The 20900-nt window shown below is 41.4% G+C and overlaps 2 protein-coding genes across 3 annotated transcripts in view; one reads left to right on the top strand and one right to left on the bottom strand.

The window, feature by feature from the left end:
- The window catches only part of MPND (MPN domain containing), a 1899579-nt gene extending 1885533 nt beyond the window's left edge, over nucleotides 1-14046 (bottom strand). Inside the window, exon 1 of one of the 2 annotated variants that reach the window (XM_044090604.1) lies at nucleotides 13965-14046. The gene's annotated coding sequence lies outside the window, so the exon portion shown is untranslated. Of the gene's footprint in view, nucleotides 1-13746; nucleotides 13940-13964 lie in introns of those variants that run through there. The other variant, XM_044090605.1, reaches the window with a different exon arrangement.
- An 86-nt stretch (nucleotides 14047-14132) lies between these two features.
- LOC122817570 lies at nucleotides 14133-20439 on the top strand. Its single transcript, XM_044090607.1, has 2 exons — nucleotides 14133-14283; nucleotides 19447-20439. The coding sequence occupies exon 2, from the start codon at nucleotides 19565-19567 to the stop codon at nucleotides 20399-20401; it is 837 nt and encodes a 278-aa protein (XP_043946542.1). The 5' UTR covers nucleotides 14133-14283; nucleotides 19447-19564; the 3' UTR covers nucleotides 20402-20439.
- Nucleotides 20440-20900: the final 461 nt, after the last annotated feature.

The raw sequence follows: 20900 nt of genomic DNA on the forward strand, positions 1-20900 counted from the left end.
GGGATGAATTTCCCATCCAATTGTCCAAGTTGCACTTGAATTGGGTTAGAGAGGAACTATGCTTCACATGGATGGGGAGCATGTTCCATAGACAGGGTAGTCTCTGCGATACTTGCCTCTCTTTCCAGTAGGTCCTATTTATATCACAGGCAAGGTTTAAATCTTTAAAACGGGTAATTCTGGTACTGTTTATTTTGTGGATATGCAGGAGGCCCTTCAGAATGGGGTCTGACAATGCCCTGTATACCAGGCATAGATCTCCCCCAAAAGCCTGTAGAAGACAGAACACAGAGATAGGGCCTTGAAAAAGCAGGTTCATGTCAGTATTTTAAAGTTTACAAATTTGTAAAAAAAGGTAAGTTTGTGTGAGACTCAAAATTTAAGGACTAGAGAGATGTCCAAGTAAAGAAGGATAGCTAGAGAGTTCACTTAAGGTATCAAAACTGCACAACTGACGAATCAAAGAATGTAACGGCACTGTGCCAAAACTTAAAACTAGTGTATCAAAACTGCACAACTGACGAATCAAAGAATGTAATGGCACTGTGCCAAGCCTTAAAACTAGTGCATCAAAACTGCACAACTGACAAATCAAAGAATGTAATGGCACTGTGCCAAGCCTTAAAACTAGTGCATCAAAACTGCACAACTGACAAATCAAAGAATGTAATGGCACTGTGCTAAGCCTTAAAACTACAGTGAGAATTGGGGTGATTGCTGGTTTCCTTCTAGAGGCAGAATATGGGATAATGAACAGAAAACAATGGATGCAGAGTCAATTTTATGAAAGTGAAGGCTGAGAACATTTACTGCAGATGCCACTGAAATGAAGTGCCTTTATAAGGGTATAATGGAGAGCAGGTTACCCATGAAAAGGGTGGAGGGTAAAAACTAAGAAAGATTAGATTTAAAAAAGACAAGCTGCAAGTTTTGCTCTGCCAAGAACTGGAAGTTACATTTTTCAGGTTTTCTTTTTTTTTTTTTTTGGGGGGGGGGGGGGGGGGGCTCATCAGAACAGAAGAAAGCAATGACTGGTGAAGCATATTGAAACAGAGATTAAGGGGAAAAAAAACTTACCAAAGGAAGTGCTGGCTTCAGGCGACTGCATCTTTTTGAGTAGTTCATGGTCTACATGCATCATACTTCAACATAGCCCAATGCCCTTGACCTTGGCGGGCAGGGAACCTAATGGTGTCTTTGGGGTCATGCAGTTAATGTCAGCTGGGAGGGTTACCCATTCCCCTCTCATGTGCATCTTTGTATCACCCAAGGAATAGGACAGCAATGCTGACACATGGAGAATAATTCTGCCACAACAAACTCAGCCAATGTCAACCTCCCTAAACCCTGTTTGGGCAATGTCCCTCCCCATTTCCTCAGACTCAGCTGGAGATCGGCATGAGGAATGACTAGGCAAGCACCCAAGGAAGGGAACACCTATCCCTCCCCTATCAGTGCCCGAGACTCCCAGGCTACTAATCAGCCTTGGGCCACTTGGGCTGTAAGTAAAGTTTTAACCCTCTATGCCTAGGTGCTGGCTCTGTATTCTTATGCTGTAGGTTATGCAGCTTTCCCTCTAGGGAGTTAATCTGGTATAAGAAAGGACAAAGCCCTATGCCCAGATATGTAACCTAGAAACTGTTGCATTAGTACATGGGCTTATTTGCCAGATCTGGGGAACACTGCTAAACATCTGACTACTCCCACAAAGTTTCATTTTTTTAAAAAAGAAATTTCTGTGCAGAGCTTTATTTGGAACAAATTTATGTACTACATCATATGGAGGACTTTGGCTGGATAAGGGAAGAATGTGAACAGCTTTAGAAAAAAAATTAAGTGAACCTAGAAATGAAACATTGCTTACTGTACTCAAACTAATTTTGCTGGGGTTTTTTTTGCATTATACCAGTGTTTCCCGATTATCATCTGGGCTGGGTCTGAGATTAGTCATTTGTGGTCAGTGCCCTAATTCACCTATCGCATTTTAACAGGTGCGTTTTTTCTGCTGCAACTTTAGAGCAGTTTGGTATGGCAACTATTTTGTGCAGTGAATTTATTTAGCTTATTTTCAAGCCAAGGCAGTCTATCGGGACACTGTCTACATTTACTGGAAATGTGGAGAAAAGTTTATGATAAAGCTAGACAAGCATCAGTCCTTTCATTACAAACTTGCTAGATTTCTACTTGAAACTGAAGGCATCTGAGCGGATAATGTGGTCACAATCCCCTAGCAATGTTTGCAGTTAAAGTCAGTTTCATCACATGTAACATTTGCTGTCATTTCATTATAAAATTACTTTGCAGCAGGGATTATTAACAGATTAACAGCAACATTAGAAACTTAAAGCCCTTCAAAACCTTTGCTGAGCTCCATATGTTGACACAATACTAATCTCCACTTAGGATTCCATGTCTCATTGTTGCTTTCAGAATAGATGGAAGATATTCATAGAGCCAGATCCCATCTCATGAAATCATACAGGCATTCCATGGGAGATGCTCATAAGGCCAGGTTCTAGGTTGGTATAACGGTGTTTTAATCAAAGACACAGGGTAAACGGTTTGATTCTGAAGATCCCCGCCTGTATAATTCTGCAGGCATCACCATGATTCTTTTGAGTCCTAATTCCACAACATCCTATTTTGATGACATTACCTAGCCCTTCCATAAGTGGTGTGACCTTGGAGTGGAGTAGATGAAGTTAAAGGATGCAGGAGGTGAAGAAACTTTCACGAAGTTATGGAGGCAAGCCACCCACAAACTCAAACTTTTGTGATTCTACACTTTTTCAACTGGGCATGTTGATGAAACAGAACACTGCTGAATTAGAACTCAAAGAATGGTACCATATATCTTATTGTGAAAGTGGAAGAGAGGTTAGTGAAAAGAGGGGGTATGGCACTGCTCTAACAACATATAGGTTCAAAGTAATGGAGGTAATGCTTGCTTATAAACCTAACTGCAGTGCAGTAGACCAATTGGCAAAGACAGGGGAACATTACTTTAACAGGGGAACATTACTTTAACAACTATAGATGTGTAGCTCTTTCTCTACCTTAAAAATGTATACTCAAGGCTATCAAGGGAAGATTACCTACTGTTTAGCAAGTTAACTCAAGTTGTTGCAGCTAGCTCTGAGCAGATGACATATCATTAACCTGCCGTTATCTGTTTGGAACTCACTGCCTGCTGACATTACTCTAGAGACTACCCTAACTCAATTCAAGAAAAGTCTCAAGCAGTATTTCAGTTCTCACTGGTTATGTTCTTGCTCAAAGTAAACTAAATCTTTAGCAATATTTGTGTACCAGTACTTTATCACCATTTTTTTGATGATGTTTGAGCTGTCAGAGATATTACAAATTCACTAAACCAATATGTAATAATAAACAAAACCAGGAAACAAGGAGTGGAACACTTTAGAGGAGGATTCAACATACAAACATAACGGAACACAATAAGAACTAGATAAAATTGTAAATTGTTCATTATTAAATGAATCTGAACCGGACTGAAACATGGAAATGTTTAGCCATACCCACCAAAGGGTTGTACTCAAAGGCCATGCCCTAAACACACCCCACCCTGGTGATTGGCTGTCTGAACACACCCTCTTTTACCTGTATAAATGTTAGCACAGTACAGTAGGTTTAGTTGCTCAGAACAATGCTTGGAAGAAGTTGTGACTGAATTCTCTAACCTGCAAGGACTGAATAAAGGATCATTGTAGGACTTGAAGTCCAGAAGCCTTCCTTTACCAGGAACCATCTTGCATGCCAGTTTACGTTTTCTTTGTGGACCACGTTAAATTTTTTGTTTTTGTTGGTCTGTTATTTATTGGTGTTTGTAAGTCTTAAAGTTTTTAACTCTTTCTCCACAGGCCAGAACCAATCCTTATAAGGGCTATCAAGGTCCTTATTAGGACCCACTGGGATTTCACCACCCAGCCCAACCTTGATCCACAAGGGGCACAAAAGGCCTTATTAGGACTAATAAGACTGATAGGCCTTATTAGGACCCAAGGTAACCTCACCACATTAGCCCAGCCTTGACCAACAATGGGGCACACAAGTCCTTGTAAGGACTAACTGGCAATAAGGAAAGGACCACCAGCACCGTCCATTCCAAACAGGAGATACATAGGTCCTTATTAGGACCAACAAGAGATTTGTATAGCACCAACAAGAGATCTGTATAGCACAAAAGTCCTTGAGTGGACTAAAAGGGTCCTACTGAGGACCATCACCCCACAAAGGCACTTCTCAGAGCTGAAAACAGCCCGACTCAGGGCTAATGACAGCCCGACTCAGGGCTACAAAGGACCATCTCCTCAAAGAACAGCTAAGTCCCTACAAGGACTTAGACAGCAGAGTCCTTTTCAGGACTTAGACGTGGACCTCTGGGAGAAAAAGACAATTCCAGTCTAGAGTGTGCTTTCCTCTTAATACTATTTCACCTATAATTTGTGTGTGTTGTATTTATTCAACTACTTCATATGTTTGCGAAATTGTATAACTTTTATGTTTTAGAGTCTGTGAACTGTGCTTAATTTGAATTAGGTTATGCTTGCTTTTGTAACTACCTTGCAGCTTTTCTCCCCGGGCCTCCGCTGAAAATGGATATGTATCCAGTTGTAAAATAAAATAAAAAAATATCTTTTTAGTCCACCATCCTAAATATTCCTGCCCTCTTCTACACTGTATCATTGACCTGAGCAATGTATTCATGCTTCTGGGCCTCTAGTTCTATTCCCTTAAGTCCATTTTGAACGGTCCTTTTCTGGCTGCCCCCTAGTCTCCATCTCTTCCTACAGCCTCTAACTTCACCCCCCAAAATGCTCAGACAATACATCCTGCCCACATCAATGTTCCCTTTTCTCTTTTAGCATACACATTGCCTGGTAAAGCGATTTCCTCAGATTCACACAGCATGCACAAGAAGATGAAGGAACATGTACCCAAGAAAATAATGTAAAAATCATAAAAAGCTTGGATCCTTAACTCCGTTACTCATGAAGTCACAGCTCCCCTCTGCCTCTTAGAATAGGTTCATAGGTTCATACTAGGCTATCTGCCCGAGGGCATTTACAAGCCTAGCCCATAGTTTTGTGGCTTCCTTTAGTATGGGGAACTATACCCATTATTTTGCTGTGCCTCTGTTGAGCAGTGACACTGAGGTAATCCCTGGGGTATATCTGCGATCTCCCATCCATTGGTCAAGATTTCTCTTGAACAAGGCCAGCGGTGCTCTGCCTCACATATACGGGATTTTATTCCACAGCATAGGGAGTCTTTGGGTGATGAATCTATCCCTCCAGCACGCCCTATTAATAGCCGTGTCTCTCCGCCCTTGTGACTCTGACGGATCTAGATTTTTGAGGTGAAGCATATTCATCAAATCTGGGTTTGACATGGCCTTGTATGTTAGGCAAAGGTCACCTCTGAGCAGCGATGGCGACAAGTGAATAGAGCTGGAGTTCTTTCAGTCGGGCAGCATAGGACAGATGTTTGAGACCCTTTATCCTTTTGGTGAGGAACTTTGTGGCCTCCAGCTGCTGCAAGTGTCGGGTCAGATACATTCCAATGGGGCATTGTACTCAATCATTGGTCTGAGTGATGAGTATAGGGAGACTATGACCTCCTTGATCTAGATGAGAATCCCTTCATGATAAGGTGGGCAATGTAGAAGGTCTTCCTAACTACTTTAGCTACATGGGTGTCGAATGACAGACTACTATCAACCTGGGTCCCCAGGTCCCTGATAACTTCTTCTGTGCTCAGTGGATTGCCACCTATTTGGTAGCTAGGTAACCTTGTTTTTCCAAGGGTATGACTATGCATTTTTGGCATTTAACTTTAGGCCATGGCTCTGGCACCAGTTATCCGCTTCTGTGAGACCCTTCTGAAGGATATCTGTGTCAGATGTGTTTTCTACTATGTTTGCAGTCATCTGCAAACTTTGTCAGCTATAACCCTCCTGTGTTTGCTTGTACTTGAAAAGTAGATGCCAAACAAGAGTGGGCCCAGGACTGAGCCCTGTGGTACACCACTTATGACAGGCTTTGAGTCTGACATGGCGCCAGCAACTCTGACCCTGTGGGTTCTGTCACTCAGCCAGTTTGCAACCCATCTTGTGATGTATGGGTTAACATTTAAGCTGATGAGATTTTCAATGATACCCGAGTGGGGTATTGTATCAAGGCCTCGCCAGATCGAGGTAGGCTGTATGGACTGCCTTTCCTCATCAATGGCTTTGGTGACTGTTTTCAAAAGTCAACCAAGTTTAGAAGGCATGATCTGCCTTTGACAAAGCCAAACTGGGATGGATCCAAAGTCTGCAAATTCCCTATGTCTTTATTTATGAGGTCCATTATGATCCTCTCCATGGCTTTGCAGATAAGGCTTGTCAAGCTAATGGGCGGTAATTTCCAGGGTCGGTGGAGGCACCGCCTTCGTGAAGTGGGCCCACAGTTGCAGTCGCACGATCCAGAGGTAAGACTATGATTAAACAGCTGTCCTAGCTGTGGGTTTAATTCCTCGTTGAGTTCGTGGAGCACACAGCCGGGACACCATCAGGTCCCATGGATGCTGTGTTTTTGCTTTGGAGAGAGCAGTTCTCACTTGGGCGTTGGAGATGTTTGGGGTATATATCTCTCCTTTTGGGGAGGGGATAGTTTGCACTGAACCTGTCAGCCAGTATGTTGGCAATGTCTGTAGGATCAGTAATCTTCACATCATTTTGAACTAGTTCTGAGCATATCTGGGAGTTTCCTCCCAGGTTTCTAACATAGCTAAAGAAGGCCTTATGATTGTCTTTTGAGTCTTTAGCTATTTTTCTCTCAAAATTTGCTTTGGATGATTTTATGAGAGCTCTTAGTTTTTACTTATAGTGATCAAGGGTGTCTTACCTTTAAGGATTTTGCTCTATCTTGTAGTAGCTTCCTCCTTTTGTTGTAGAGTTTGTTTATGGCTGGGGTCCACCAGACTGGACGCTTGCCTTTGTACAAAGAGTCTTTGTTTTGCTTGGGATTGCCTTATCCATGCAGTCCTGCAGGTGCTGGTAGAAGGCATTTGTAAATGATTCAGCGGCTTGAGTACTGTTTTCTGCCGGCTCGGGGCCTTAAAGGAGACCACACTAGTCTTTAGAAGTGTGAAGTCGGCTTGAGAAGTTCTTTACTGTGGTCTTTTTATTTCAGGTGGGGTGGGATGAGGACCTCCAGAGATTAGTTTGTGATCTGATCTCACCAGTGAGGGGTATACTCCGGTGTTGAACATTGTGCTCCCATGTTCGTGATGATGAGATCAAGTATGTTTTCTCCTCTTGTGGGGATGGTGACTAGTTGTTCCATGGCATTTGAGTTTATGAATTCCAGGAACTTTTGGGCTAGGGTGTTTGGGCTTGAGTAGTGTTCCCAGTCTATATTAGGGTAATTGAAGTCACCTAGTATGATAGTGTTTGGTGATACATTTATCCCCTCTAGTGTTTTCAGGAAGGCCATGTGAGGTTCCTGAGTTTGTGAGGGTGGCCTGTAACATGCTACAATTTGTAGAGCAGTCTTGCCTATGGTTAATTGCACCTGGATGGTCTCCGATGCATCGTGCGTTGCCACCAGTCTTGAGGTGTGGGTGCCTTTGATGAATATGGATACCCCACCTCCTTTCTTGGTATTGTCCGGATTTTGGGGCCGGAACGCATGATAAGAGGTAAAACCTGATAGTGCTGGGGTGCTCTCAGGAGCCTTGAACCAGGTTTCTGTCACTGCACAGACGATGTTCTCCATACTGAGAAGGGCCTCAGTGCATTTTGAGATTTAGACTTCTGGCATTGAGCAGCATCACCTTAGTTTTTTTCCTTTTTGTGTTCTAGGGTGGTAGGTTTAGAATTTGAGCCTTGCCTAAAAAGGCACTATGGGGTGGCAAGAGCCTTTGCCAATATCCGAATCCCAGGGTGACAGGTGCAAGCCGCCCCGCAGCGTGGCTTGTCCAGCATGTCATCCCAGGCAGACAGACATTGGATCCCCTTTGAATGACACCAGAGTTTAAGCCAATTGTTAAAGCTGATCATCTTATCTCTGTATTGTGGCATCATTCTTGGTGAAGGTAGGATACTGCTCAAGGTCAGGGTCATACCTGCCTGGGCTACATAATCAGAGAGCTCCTCAATGTCTCTTTTCATGTAGTCCAAGGAGGTACGTCTCAGGTCGTTTACACCAGCGTGGACAATGACTGAGTCGTTTTTGTACCTGCTGTTGAGAGACCTGAGTGCTTGCGTTATGTGGCGGATTCTAGCGCCCGACAGGCAGCTTACTGTGACCTTCTCCTTACTCAGTCTGGTGGCGGGACGTCAGTGTGTCTGACTATGGAGTCACCAATGACTAGTGTGTCTGGCATTGTGTTTGGCCTTAAGGGCTGTGACTGTTTGACACTCTGACTGTGAGGTCTATGTGTTGCAGGTGTTGTGTTCTGAGGTGGTGGTTGTTTGGGTGTCTGCTTTGGTGGCCTCTGCTGTTTTGGTAGATTTTTGATCAGAGCCGCCGAGTATGTCTTTGTGTGTTTATGTGTATGATTTGAGGTTGTGATGGTACTATGTGAGACTGGGTCTATAGTGTGTGTGGTAACCTTCTCCTCCTGACTGGTCTTGCCAGTCCTATGTTGAGAGAGCTCAGCCTCCAGTTTGGCCGTATAGTTGCATAGAATAGAATCTTTTCTAGAAACTTTCTAAGAAAGTCAAATTAAGAGGTTGTAACTAGTTGTCAATTTTCCAAATCTATCTTAAGGACTACATTTACCAACCTCTAATCCTGAGGCATCACTCAAGGAATTAAAAAAAAATGGTAGAGTTTTACCATTTCCAACTCACAATCAGGAAGGATAGGCCGTCCATACCTTCTGCTTTACCACAACAATGGTTATCCCATTCCACAAGGGGGGAGCCACCATGGACCCTGGGAACTAACGCCCCATTGGCCTGGTCTGCAAGGCCATGGAATGCATCATGGAACTTATAAACAAAGACATTGGTAATCTCTAAACTCTGGACCCCACCCAGTTCGGGTTTGTAAAAGGCAGATCATGTCACCTAAACCCGATAGACTTCTTTGAAGCAGTCACCAAAGCTGTAGATGTGGGTAAGGTGGTTCACACAGCATATCTAGATCTTGCCAAGGCTTTCAGCACCATCCCCCACTCTGGAATTATAGACAAACTCACTAAACTAGGTATAAATCCCTATGTCACAAGATGGGTTGGCAACTGGCTCACTGACAGAACCCACACTGTGAAAGTAGCAGACTCCAAATCCAATGTCAGACCGGTGACAAGTGGAGTACCACAGGGTTCAGTCCTGGGTCCTCTCCTGTTTGGTATCTACTTCACAGGCTAACACAGAAGGTCTTTGGCTAACTAAGTTTGCAGATAACTGCAAACTAGGAGCCATAATCGAAACTCCTAACGATGTGGACATCCTACAAAAGGGCCTCACTGAGACAGATGCCTGGTGTCAAAGCCATGGCCTCAAGCTCAATGCTAAAAAGTGCATTGTCATCCCCTTTGGTAAAAACTCTGTACCCATGAACTACAACATAGGCGGTAACACCGAAAGTGTGATGAGACCTTGGGACACAGGTGGACAGCAGTCTCTCCTTTGATAATCACATCGCCACAGTAGACAGGAAATCCTTCTACATGGCACACCTCATCACAAAAGGTTTCTCATCCAGAAAAAATCATTGTTCCCCCTCTACTCATCACTCAATAGACCCATTATAGAGTACAACGCCCCTTTTGGTATGTACCTCACAAGACATTTACAACTGAAAAGGCCACAGAAATACCTCACAAAGAGGATTACCGGCCTCAAACAGATGCCCTACACAGACAGTCTCAAAAAACTCCAGCTTTACTTCGTCACATATCGCCTACTAAGAGGTGATCTCTGCCTAACATACAAAGCTATGTCAAACCCAGAGCTGTTGGACATGCTCCACTTAAAGAATTCCCAATCCCTCCGAGCTACACGCTCTAGGGACCTAAACCTTGTCACAATAAACAGAACATGCTGGAGGGATAGATTCCTGTCCCAGAGACTTACTCTGGAATAAACTACCTATCTATATCAAACGAAGCTCCGTACTCTTCAAGAAAAAGCTTGAGGATTTGATGGGAAATAGGAAATTCACCCCGGGGATCACTTCTGTGGCTCTGCTCGACAGTGGCACAGTAAAATAATGTTCTTAGGTGGCAAAAGCCAGGGTACCTTTTTGGCTGGGTTTGTATAGGCCCTAGGGCCGATAGCCTAGTACCTACCTATGAACAAAATGTTAATTTCTTGTTCTTCTTTTCTCCAATGGTCCACTGGTCCCTATCCAAACTAGATATGCAGAATCTGAAAAAAGCACTCTTCGCTAACAAAGACTGAAGGAATACTAACTGCACAAACTCTAATCGTGCCCTAACTTAGGAAAGATGTCCATTTCCATCATGGTATTTTAGAAACCCACAAGGCTTAGAAAAACTAAACAGTGACAAGTCATTTATTTCCTTTTTTCCAGTAATCTCACGTTGATTTCTTCTACATTCCCCAAGGCATCTTAAAAATCATTCTGTTTACACAGAAACAATTTTAGTGAAGATTTTGTGCAAACTTGACGTTTGGAGGAATCTCAAAGAATTATGAGTGCACTATAGGTACACGTGAGAAGTCTGGGTTTCATTGATAAGTACTGAAGTAAAGCTAGGGTCTTGGCTCAATATCAGCCTCTTTGTAAGTGTGCGTCACTCCTGTATAACCTGACTTTCTATGGAGTCTGCATGAAGATGCAACACTGTGCTGAGCAGCCATGATGACTTATTCAAAATATATTCCATACTCATGCGGAATAAAGAGAAATGAATTCTACTCTTTGCTCAAGCATTTGACAGGTTACACTGTGGTATCATGAAGAAAACTCTGTATGATGGCACTGCAATCCTTGCTTCTTTACACAACAGTATTCCGCCTGAAGGAATATCAATGAAGTTCAGTATAAATGCTGTGCATACATTTGGCTACCTCTGCGAGACATAGCAGCATTCTATTTTATTGGTTACACCTGGCATTGTCTCTGCATACTGAGTGCCTGTGGAGGAAGGCCAGGTGCCCCATATATCTATTGTATGAAAATAAATGCTATTATTCCACAAACAGATGTGCAATACATAAAGCATTGCCCCTTGTACCTTGCACCACACATCTCAATCATGCAATGGTAGTGACTTTACGTTCTCTTTCAACATACATGTTGTCATTTCCTCGTACACTGTGTGCTGAAAGGCTCAAGGCCTGTGATTTCACCTTGCACACCACACAAGCTAAACAACACCACTGCTGTAGATAGTCCTGTATTATGAAGCACAGACTACTGAGTGTTTTTGCATCAGTCACCACAGTCCACATATAAAACAGCAAAATGAGGAACTACAGCCTCCAACTTTGAGCCTTCCATTATACAGACCTGCCACAAGTGCCGGTTAAGCTATGGCAAAAGGAAGAATATATGCAATGCAAAACCAAGTGCAAATGTGCGTGCACGCATGACAGACTCCTGTTCAAAAAAGAATTCTACTCTTTGTCCAGGTGTCATGCTGTGCAGATGTCACCGATCTAATAACAGGCAGTGTAACTTGAGCCATCCTGCAGATCTTATCACAGAGAATTCCATGAAATCTGCATTTGTACTTGAGGAGTCAGTTTCCAAATTTTATCTCCATTACACACCACAGTAGAACTACGGAATACTCAAAGAAAGCCCATCCTCTAAAAATGGAAACAAACTCCAAACTATTAAAAAATCAAAATATACAGCAAAGACACAGACATCCCACAAGCAGAATCCCCGACTCCCAGTTGCTGCATTCACAAAGTACACAAAAACATAACCCAAGTCCTGTATACCTAACAAAATCTCTGGGGAACCAAATCAATAAGCCTAAAGGCCCCTGTCTCAAAAGTGATGTACAATGCGAATCTAGAAAAGTAATAAAAGTTACCAGATTAACTGACAAGTCAAAGGCTGCTGAAGTGGGACAAGCTGCGGGTCTGCTTGAAGAAGCAACTTTTTTCAGAAAATTCTGAGTGTAATACATTAATACCTCCTTTATTTTGAAAACCTTGCATTTATCTACAAAGTTGGTCATCTCTGTGTTTTCGGAACAATAACTCAACAAACCAGGTTAATTATTTAGATAATTACACTTGAGTACAAAGTTAGCTTGAATTCAGCGATATCTCAACAAACTGGTTTAAATACTTACATAAGCACTGAGTTAGTTTAAATTCCTACAGACAGCACAATAAATTCTTGGAGAAGGGGTTACATTATTTCAAGAGTACAGACTGACACAACCTATGTGTCTATGCGTTATATAGTGTAAGAGGCATAAAGGAGGTGGGGTCATATTGTGCCAAACACATATGGGGGTGGAGTTATACAGTGCCAGAAGCATACACAGTGTGGGAATGCATTACTTAAGGGGGCGCACCCAGGAACCGGCACAGGTGGTGCTTGAGAAGGGGAACCATCGACAGCACTGTTCTCCAGTCCTGTAGAAACACCACTTAAGATGCCCTGAGTATATACAGAATTTACAATATAGGGGAACACTGAGAACTCTGCAAAATATATTGCTTACATCTGCACAATATGTAACTGTTCACAGTGGATTTCAGTGTCATGTGTAGTAATGAGTGACATAATCCAGAAATTAAACAACCTCTGAAATCTACATTGTTAATTTCTCCATACTCATTTCAACTCTGACTAATATTACAATAAACACAAACTCCTGCAATGTCACAAGACTGTACTGGCTTGTACCAACAGGACTGATTACAGTGCTCTAGTCATACAACAGCAGTAATTGCTACCTACGTAGGACATAATGGAATATTAAGTTAAAGTCTGTTTGAGTCGTGGCATTACCTAACAAAACACTGATGACACGTGAGGCAGACTTTGGAGCAAATACTTCCCCACACCACCGGGGTGCAAAGGCACTCTAGCCCGGGGAGGTGCAAGAGCACCACCAAGGGTTTTTAAACTGCATGCTACTTATAAATAAAAACTAAGGGCTCGTTTCATCAGTCTCGTATTTATCTGATCATTATACCCTGACAATTTATCCTCATTCAACTTAATTTGCCAACGACTGCACACATTTCTAGATAAGAAATATTACCTCCCCCTTACAGCAGGAGTAATAACATCCACTCCAAAAATAAACATTTCCGGAAAGCTGTATAAAACAGGTATCATACATTTTGCTGTTTGCATAACAGTACGGCTACACCATGTGTGGGACCCCAAGCAGCGGTACCAAACTGCATGAGACCCCTGATGAGCTAGACCTCTTTATAATGGTCAAGTGTCCCGGGGGACTGCTGCGTAAAAGCAGACATGGGAGCGGATAAACAGGAGAGAGACTTGGGATTCCGGATAACAACAGGACTGTCACAACAGATGCTCCCCGTCTTCTCCGGGGAAAGTGTCCATCTGCTGAATCCTATTCGTGCTCTTGTCTTCTACTCAAAAAATAATAAAAAAAGCAGACACAGAAGAAGGACTGCTTCCCTGACCAGTTACACAGCACACCACCACCTGCATTCACAGCAGTACTAAGGCTCATTCATTCCCGTTCACTTCGCGATGGGTCTGCCTTACGTGGAAGCACTTTACCTAATGGCAGTACCCTCTTAGGTACATCTCTTACCTGGCAATCATGCACGTAACCTAAAAACAAACCGCCACATCCCTTCCACTCGTCCCAAAAAATCTGCTCCTTCTGTTTTAATCAGGGCAGTAAATGACACTCAAATATAGACTTGGCATTCACTAACAAACTGCCTGCTGGGAACACCATAATCATAACATCCCACAGTCCAAACACACATACTCGTGTTGCCCATCTGGTACAGACATGTTACGTACCTTCCGTCACATCACCTAAAGTAAAAAGCCTCTCTTCTTCGGCTTCTCTCCTCCTCCCCGTGTAATGCTATTTCCACGTGACCGCAGCATCACGTGCTCCCGTGTTACGTTTCGCACCGCCTCTCTGTTCGCCGAAATAAGCCGCGAAGAGATTCACCTTTTGATGGGGTGTTAGGACAGGTCTCTTATAGCTAGGGTGATATTTGGGACTGACTAGTGCATTTAGTTACTTTTTTCTGTGGAAGGTGATCGACTTCATTGCTATGTGACAGATAACTACGTATAAATGTGGTAGACGAGCTGCTAAACAGTGACTAGGGTATGTAATCTGACATTTTTTTAATTAAATATTTTCTTAGGTTTGATGTTATGGTAGAGTAGAAATTGCCTAAAGGTGTTAAGAAATGTCACTTCCTGCGCACACTAAACTTAGACTTTCTCACCCCCCTCATTACTAACACGTATAAAATATATTTGTTTTGGGTGGGGGGTGGTACTGACATTTGAACTCTCTTTTTAAGAAGTAGGCCATTCTGTCAATTTCCTTTAAAATGCGCCGACTTTTAACACCTAATCCAATAAAGTTGTGCATGCGTATTGTGTATGTAGAAATTTTAGCACATTAATTTGTAGTTGTAAATCTATAGACGTTTGTGCACTTTCCAGATTCCTAGTCTATACAGTGACTTCATTTTTAAGTATACCTCTCAACTGTTCCTGGTTTTGACTCGAATTTAGCTCTGTCCCTTTTAATTCCACCTAAAACTGGTTATATTAACTCACATTTTATTCTGTCAAATTTTCAAGTTAATAACACTAATATTTAAAAACGATTACTTCTGGATTTGTCCCTAATTTTGATAAGATTTATCCCTGATTGGTTAAGAGCATTGTTTTAAAGGTACTCCTGCTGTATAGCCAAAAAAGAGAAACACATTGGTCTCAAATTTGTATTACTGAGAATAAATTTAAGTGTTAATTCGGTAAGTGGTATTATTTTGGGATGGTTTTCAACTAGGATCTGAGACCTAGGGAAGATGGCATAATACAGGAATGGGGGCAGTTGTGCTTTAATTTTACAGGCTAGGCTAACTGATCATAATTGTCCCTTTTCGGCAGAAATTATACATGTATTACAGCATAGTTTATTAGCTAATGATATACAAAGTAGGCGTAAGAAAAATAACATACAAAACAGGAGGTGGAAGGTGAAGGTACACACAAGTAATCATAGCTTTTAAGACTTTCCTGGCAAACAAATTACAGTAAAATAGATAATTTCAAGTGTATACAGTATGCAGGCTTTCTGGGTATAGGTTAAATAATTTTAGGAGTATGTAGTACATTATAGTTGTAGTTTTGCATATGCATGTACTTTGGTACATTTAATTTATAATATAGCGTTAAGTTGTAAAGTAAAAGAAGAAAGACTTCTGGGTAGCACTTGATTTTAGTAACAATAGGAAGGCAAGGTTAGAATAAGCAGAAGAGGAGTGAAATAATGAAGGAATAGAGCAAATATTCATTGTATAATAAATAGCCTGTGGTCACTACATCTAACCTCGATACTGCAGGAGCTCTGCCACAAGGCTGTACTCCTGTAAGTTTACTGAGAATTTTGTCAATGTATATTATTAGACTGTGGTCACTACATCTAACCCAATATTGCAGGAGCTCTGCCACAAGATTCTACGCCTATAAGTTTACTGACAATTTTGTTATTGTATAATGAACTTGGCTGTCTATTAACTTTAATCAGTCAAACACATGCCTGCTCTGTGATTGAAAGTCTATGTGAAATAATATGTCCACTCCAAGGCCTCTTACTAAGTTGGCATTGCCCCTTTTTCTACACCAATAGACTGTATACTGCGTATGCCAGTTATTTAGCCTCAAGAAATGACAGAAAACCTGTTTTACTTTGTATATCTTTGTTACTTGCTTAGTACTGGCTATAAACTAATTCCTGTGTTATAATTTGACCTGAGGGTGGGATGGTCATTGTAGTAGATTGTATTGCTAAGTATCCTCTCAGTGTTGTCTTCTCTTACACTCAAGTCACTGTCTTCCATTATAGAGCAAGTATGCATCAAATGTTATTACATTTCTATATTTTCTAAGACTGTAGAATAGTGAAAAGACGTTGGTAGTGTATTCTATATGTAACAATTTTATTCACATTGATTAAGCAGCTTTATGTATGCTGAGTGTGTTTCCCTTTAACACATATGTATGTAATGTGACTTGCTAGTATTCTGGTTTGTGTGTGTGTATGTGTATATATGTGTGTGTGTGTGTGTGTGTGTGTGTGTGTGTGTATGTGTGTGTGTGTGTGTGTGTGTGTGTGTGTATATGTATATATATATATATATATATATATATATATATATATATATATAGGTCTACTTTGTTTTGTTGAATTTAATTTCATCCCGACCACTTCTCTGAAAACTCAAATTACTGAAAACTAATTGCACTGAACTGCAGTTAGTATATATGGCACTATGTAGAGTACTGTAAGGCATGTAAAAGGTATATGCCCTTTTCCCCACTGTAGTGCAATCCTGGAGTTAGTATATATAGTTAGGGGGTGTGGGGGGAGGGCTTGCATCTCTTTTAAACTTATTTATACTGGCCCATTGATGGACTGTCCATGGTGATAACACTTCTGTACCAAATACTGCAACAGTGAAGAGAAGGACATTAACTGTTAAGGTAAGATTTTACACAACTGTACTTTGTCACTTTGCTTTGTCATCGCTACCATGCATACCTCTCAACTGTCCAGATTTTTGCTTAATATTTTTGGTTTGTTCTTCATAAAATTTTGATATTTTTTTTTCTGGGAAATCGCTGAGGATTAAATTTACTAAATAATGACACATTTGAGTTTGACTGCTTATCCTTCAGAAAATGCACACTAAAAATTATGTTATTCTAGCAACTTTCTAAGTTTGTAAGAGCAATATTTAAAATTTGTTTCTATTTTTGGGTGCTTGTACCCCATTATTATAGGCTGTGTCCAGATTTACTGTACTAGGAGGTTGATAGGTATACAGTCATGCAGGTACAGCAAGTTGGAATGGAAACCGTTTAAATGTTACCATGTAGGTAGGACTAATCACTGTCAGACCAGGAATCAGACGCTTGTTAAGTACTGCAAACTATTAGAAATGCCAAAAGCTGTACAGTATAATTTCAGTTATTTGTTTATATATAACAGTAGAACTAGAAACAGATTTATACAGATACAAGGTTAAAAGAGAAAGAAGTGTTTGAAAACATAATTTAATGCAGTTACTCACTAAGGTGTGGCATGTACACTAAGAAGTGCATTTGGCTAGTAGCTGAAATTGGCAAAAAATAAAATATGAAGTGAAGGAAAAGATGTGTATACTAATTAAACTTTACATGCTTCTACAGATGTACAATCAGCCCACTCATAAAAAATAGTGCATTTGTCTAGTAGTGTTCAGAAGTCCGCCCATATCAAAACTAGAAGCTGAAAAAGAAACAGAAGAGTGTCTACTAATGCTCCAATCTTCTGTCACACACTTGCTTTCTATGGAATTAGCAGGTCAGAAAGTGACAACACAAGGCTAGTATTCAAAAAGCAGAACACAGTAAAACGTGAAATGAAAGAAAGAGAAATATGGGTTCCACTACTGTTTGCCTGACTCGGATGATTTCTATAGGTAGAAGCTATGTCATAAAATTGTTGTAGTTGGCCAGGATTCACTGTCACCACAGAATACAATATGAAATGAAAGAAACAAAACACTCTGCATACTAATGTTTTAAAAGTCATGCATTACCGATGTGCTTTGTAGAGTAGCAGCAGTCAGGTTGTAAAATGCCTGAAAGGCTACTTTTCTGAATGGGTAAAATGTACAGATTAAACTAATGATTAAACTCTGTACCCATGAACTACTACATAGGCAGCAATCTACTTAACACCGAATGCTTGGTAAGAGACCTTGGGACCCAGGTGGACAGTAGTCTCTCCTTTGATAGTCACATCGCCACAGTAGTCAGGAAGTCCTTCTACGTGGCACACCTCATCATAAAAGGGTTCTCATCCAGAAAAAAAGAGGTCATTGTTCCCCTCTACTCATCACTCATAAGACCTGTTATAAAGTACAATGCCCCTTTTGGAATGTACCTCACAAGATATCTGCAGCAGCTGGAAAGGCCACAGAAGTACCTCACAAAGAGGATTACTGGCCTCAAACAAATGCCCTACACTGACCCCCTCAAAAAGCTCCAGCTTTACTCTGTAGCATATCGCCTACTCAGAGGTGATCTCTGCCTAACATATAAAGCTATGTCAAACCCAGAGCTGTTGGACATGCTACACCTAAAGAAGTCCCAATCCTACATGCTCTAGGGACCTAAACCTTGTCACCACAATAAACAGGACACGCTGGAGGGATAGATTCCTGTCCCAGACTTCCTATACTCTGGAACAAGTTATCCATCTATGTCAAGCATAGTTCTTCATTAGCACTCTTCAAGAAAAATCTTGTGAGTGGATGGGAATTAGGAAATACACCCCAGGGATCACTTTTGTATCTCTGCTGGACAGTAGCACAGGAAAATAACTTTCTTGGGTGGCGTAAGCTATAGAACCTTGCTGGCTAGGCTTACGTAGACCCTTGGGCCGATAGCCTAGTACCTACCAATGAATGGCTCACAGGAGAGCTGTTTGTTTTCTGTACAGCTGCAAATTGAGATGGACTTTTAACACCTCTGACTTCCTGCAGGCAGTCTTCCCCCATCCCCCTCTGTCAAAGGTGATCATGCTCAGAAAGGTAAACCTGAAATGTAAACAAAGGCTGAATCAAAACAAAAAATCCTTGTCCCTTTAAGAACAAGTGTCCACTTCTACGCACTACTACTGATTAGATCAAACTAAATCGTAGTTAAGGAAAACACTACTTATTTATAACCCACATTCCAAAATCGGGTATTCTGAAAAGCATAACATACATATTATTAAAAAAAAATGACTCAACTAAAACTGATTTCAGTTAACTAATGCAATAAAGCCTTCAAGTCTGTGAGAAGAACAAAAATCATAAATATGGGTAGATAAATAAAAAGAGCTAACTAAATAGATACAAGAAAAAACACACAGTTATCTTCACTTATGGAAGTAATGCCTGTCCCTCCATGTAAACTGTAGGCATATGACTTGCTTAGTTAGCAGTTGTCTTGGTTACTAACTGCATGATTAATTAATGTGCTTACTGTTACCATTCTATCTAAGCTTATATGCCCACACTGCATGATGAGAAAGTACTTTATACTAACTTCTTACAAGTAAATTTATGCAGTACTTTTGTAGCATTAAAGAATACTGGGAGGACATAGATTAAGCTTCAGTGTTGTTGGAATATGTTTACTGTTCTTTCTTTGAATGTATTTTTTACGCTGGTAACAGAAAAGTTCCTTTACAAAGTATTTTTGCTGTTGTGTGCAGGACTTCCCACCACAGGAAGTGCAAAACGGAGAACACTGACTCTGACTTTGGATTACATCACGCCGTTTCCCCTCACCTGACCATTACAGTGCAGATTGAAGGTCATCTGAAACCTACAATGCCAGTATCTGACAGGAGGAAACGCACACCAAAGGAAATGGTTGACATTGCTGAAACCATGCCTAAAAAGCAACATTTTTGGTTTGGCTCCAAGAAGAGCACATCATCTCATCCTTTCTGTTGTAGTTCTGAAGACATAACAGACGTCTCACATCCTTCCACTAGCAGTGCAGTTGTAAGTACCCAAATTAAAGCTGAGATGGATGCTGCATGTGACATGTCCACTAGTCAAACACTAGATACTCTTGAAAACATTGATGTAAGCATCCCTGCCACAACCAGCAGTGCAAGAGAGAGTGTACAGAAGATGAAAGTTGAACTGGATTACCACGTCTCCTGTGAAAACAGTGATGGTACCAACTGCACATCAGGGGCAAACGTTAATGTTCCAACCACATATGCTACCTACACAGAGTTTCAAGACACAAAATATCAAAAAACTGAAATTTCTTTGCCTCTCGATGCCATTCCAGGTCCTTCTGCTACCACAGCAGGTATAATTACCCAAAATGTTAAAGTAGAAACAGATTCTGCATGTGACCTCTTCAGTAGCAAAGCAGTAGAGACTTTTGAAAGCATTGATGTAAACACACCAGCCACAGCTACAAATGAAACGGTATGTATACAGAAGGTAAAAGTTGAACAGGATTTTGATTATCATGTTTTCTGTGAAAACACTGAAGCTGCCATTTGCACACCAAGGACAAGTTTTGATGCTCCCAGTACGTGTGTTACCAACACTGACTTACCAGATGTAAAATGCCCAAAAACTGAAATTTCTTTGCCTCTCAATGAAATAGCATATTGTCTGAACTGCAATAGTCCCGGTGGGTAGAGAGTCTTGAAGGGCCTGCAACGCTAAAAGCACCACTCTCATTTCCAAGACATTTATGTGCAGGTGGCTTTCGAAAGGCTGCCATGTGCCCTGGAAGTCCTGCCCTGAAAATGCCCCCCCACCCGATCAGGGAGGCATCCGTTGTCACAGTAGCCACAGGAGGAGGAAGGACAAAGGGTCTGCCCTGAAGAACCTGAGGGGAGACCATACACCACGAAAGGTGTCTTTTGCATGACTGAGTGATTAGAATGCTGTGTGACATTGAAAGCTGCTGAAAGGACCACTGGGAAAACAGCATCCATTGCAGGTTCCGCATGTGAAAGCGAGCTAGGGGGAGTAATGTGATGGCTGCTGCCATGAGACCTAGGGTTTTTAGTACGAATCTGGCCTGGACTCTGCTCTCTTGTAGTAGGATTCGAACATGACCTCGAATGTCTGAAACCCTTTGTACAGGCAGTTTTGTTGACAGTTCGACAGTATTTAAAACGGCGCCTATGAA

The sequence above is a fragment of the Protopterus annectens genome, chromosome 13.part0 (assembly GCF_019279795.1).
Source record: "Protopterus annectens isolate FY-2018-M chromosome 13.part0, PAN1.0, whole genome shotgun sequence".
Taxonomy (NCBI): Eukaryota; Metazoa; Chordata; order Ceratodontiformes; family Protopteridae; genus Protopterus; species Protopterus annectens.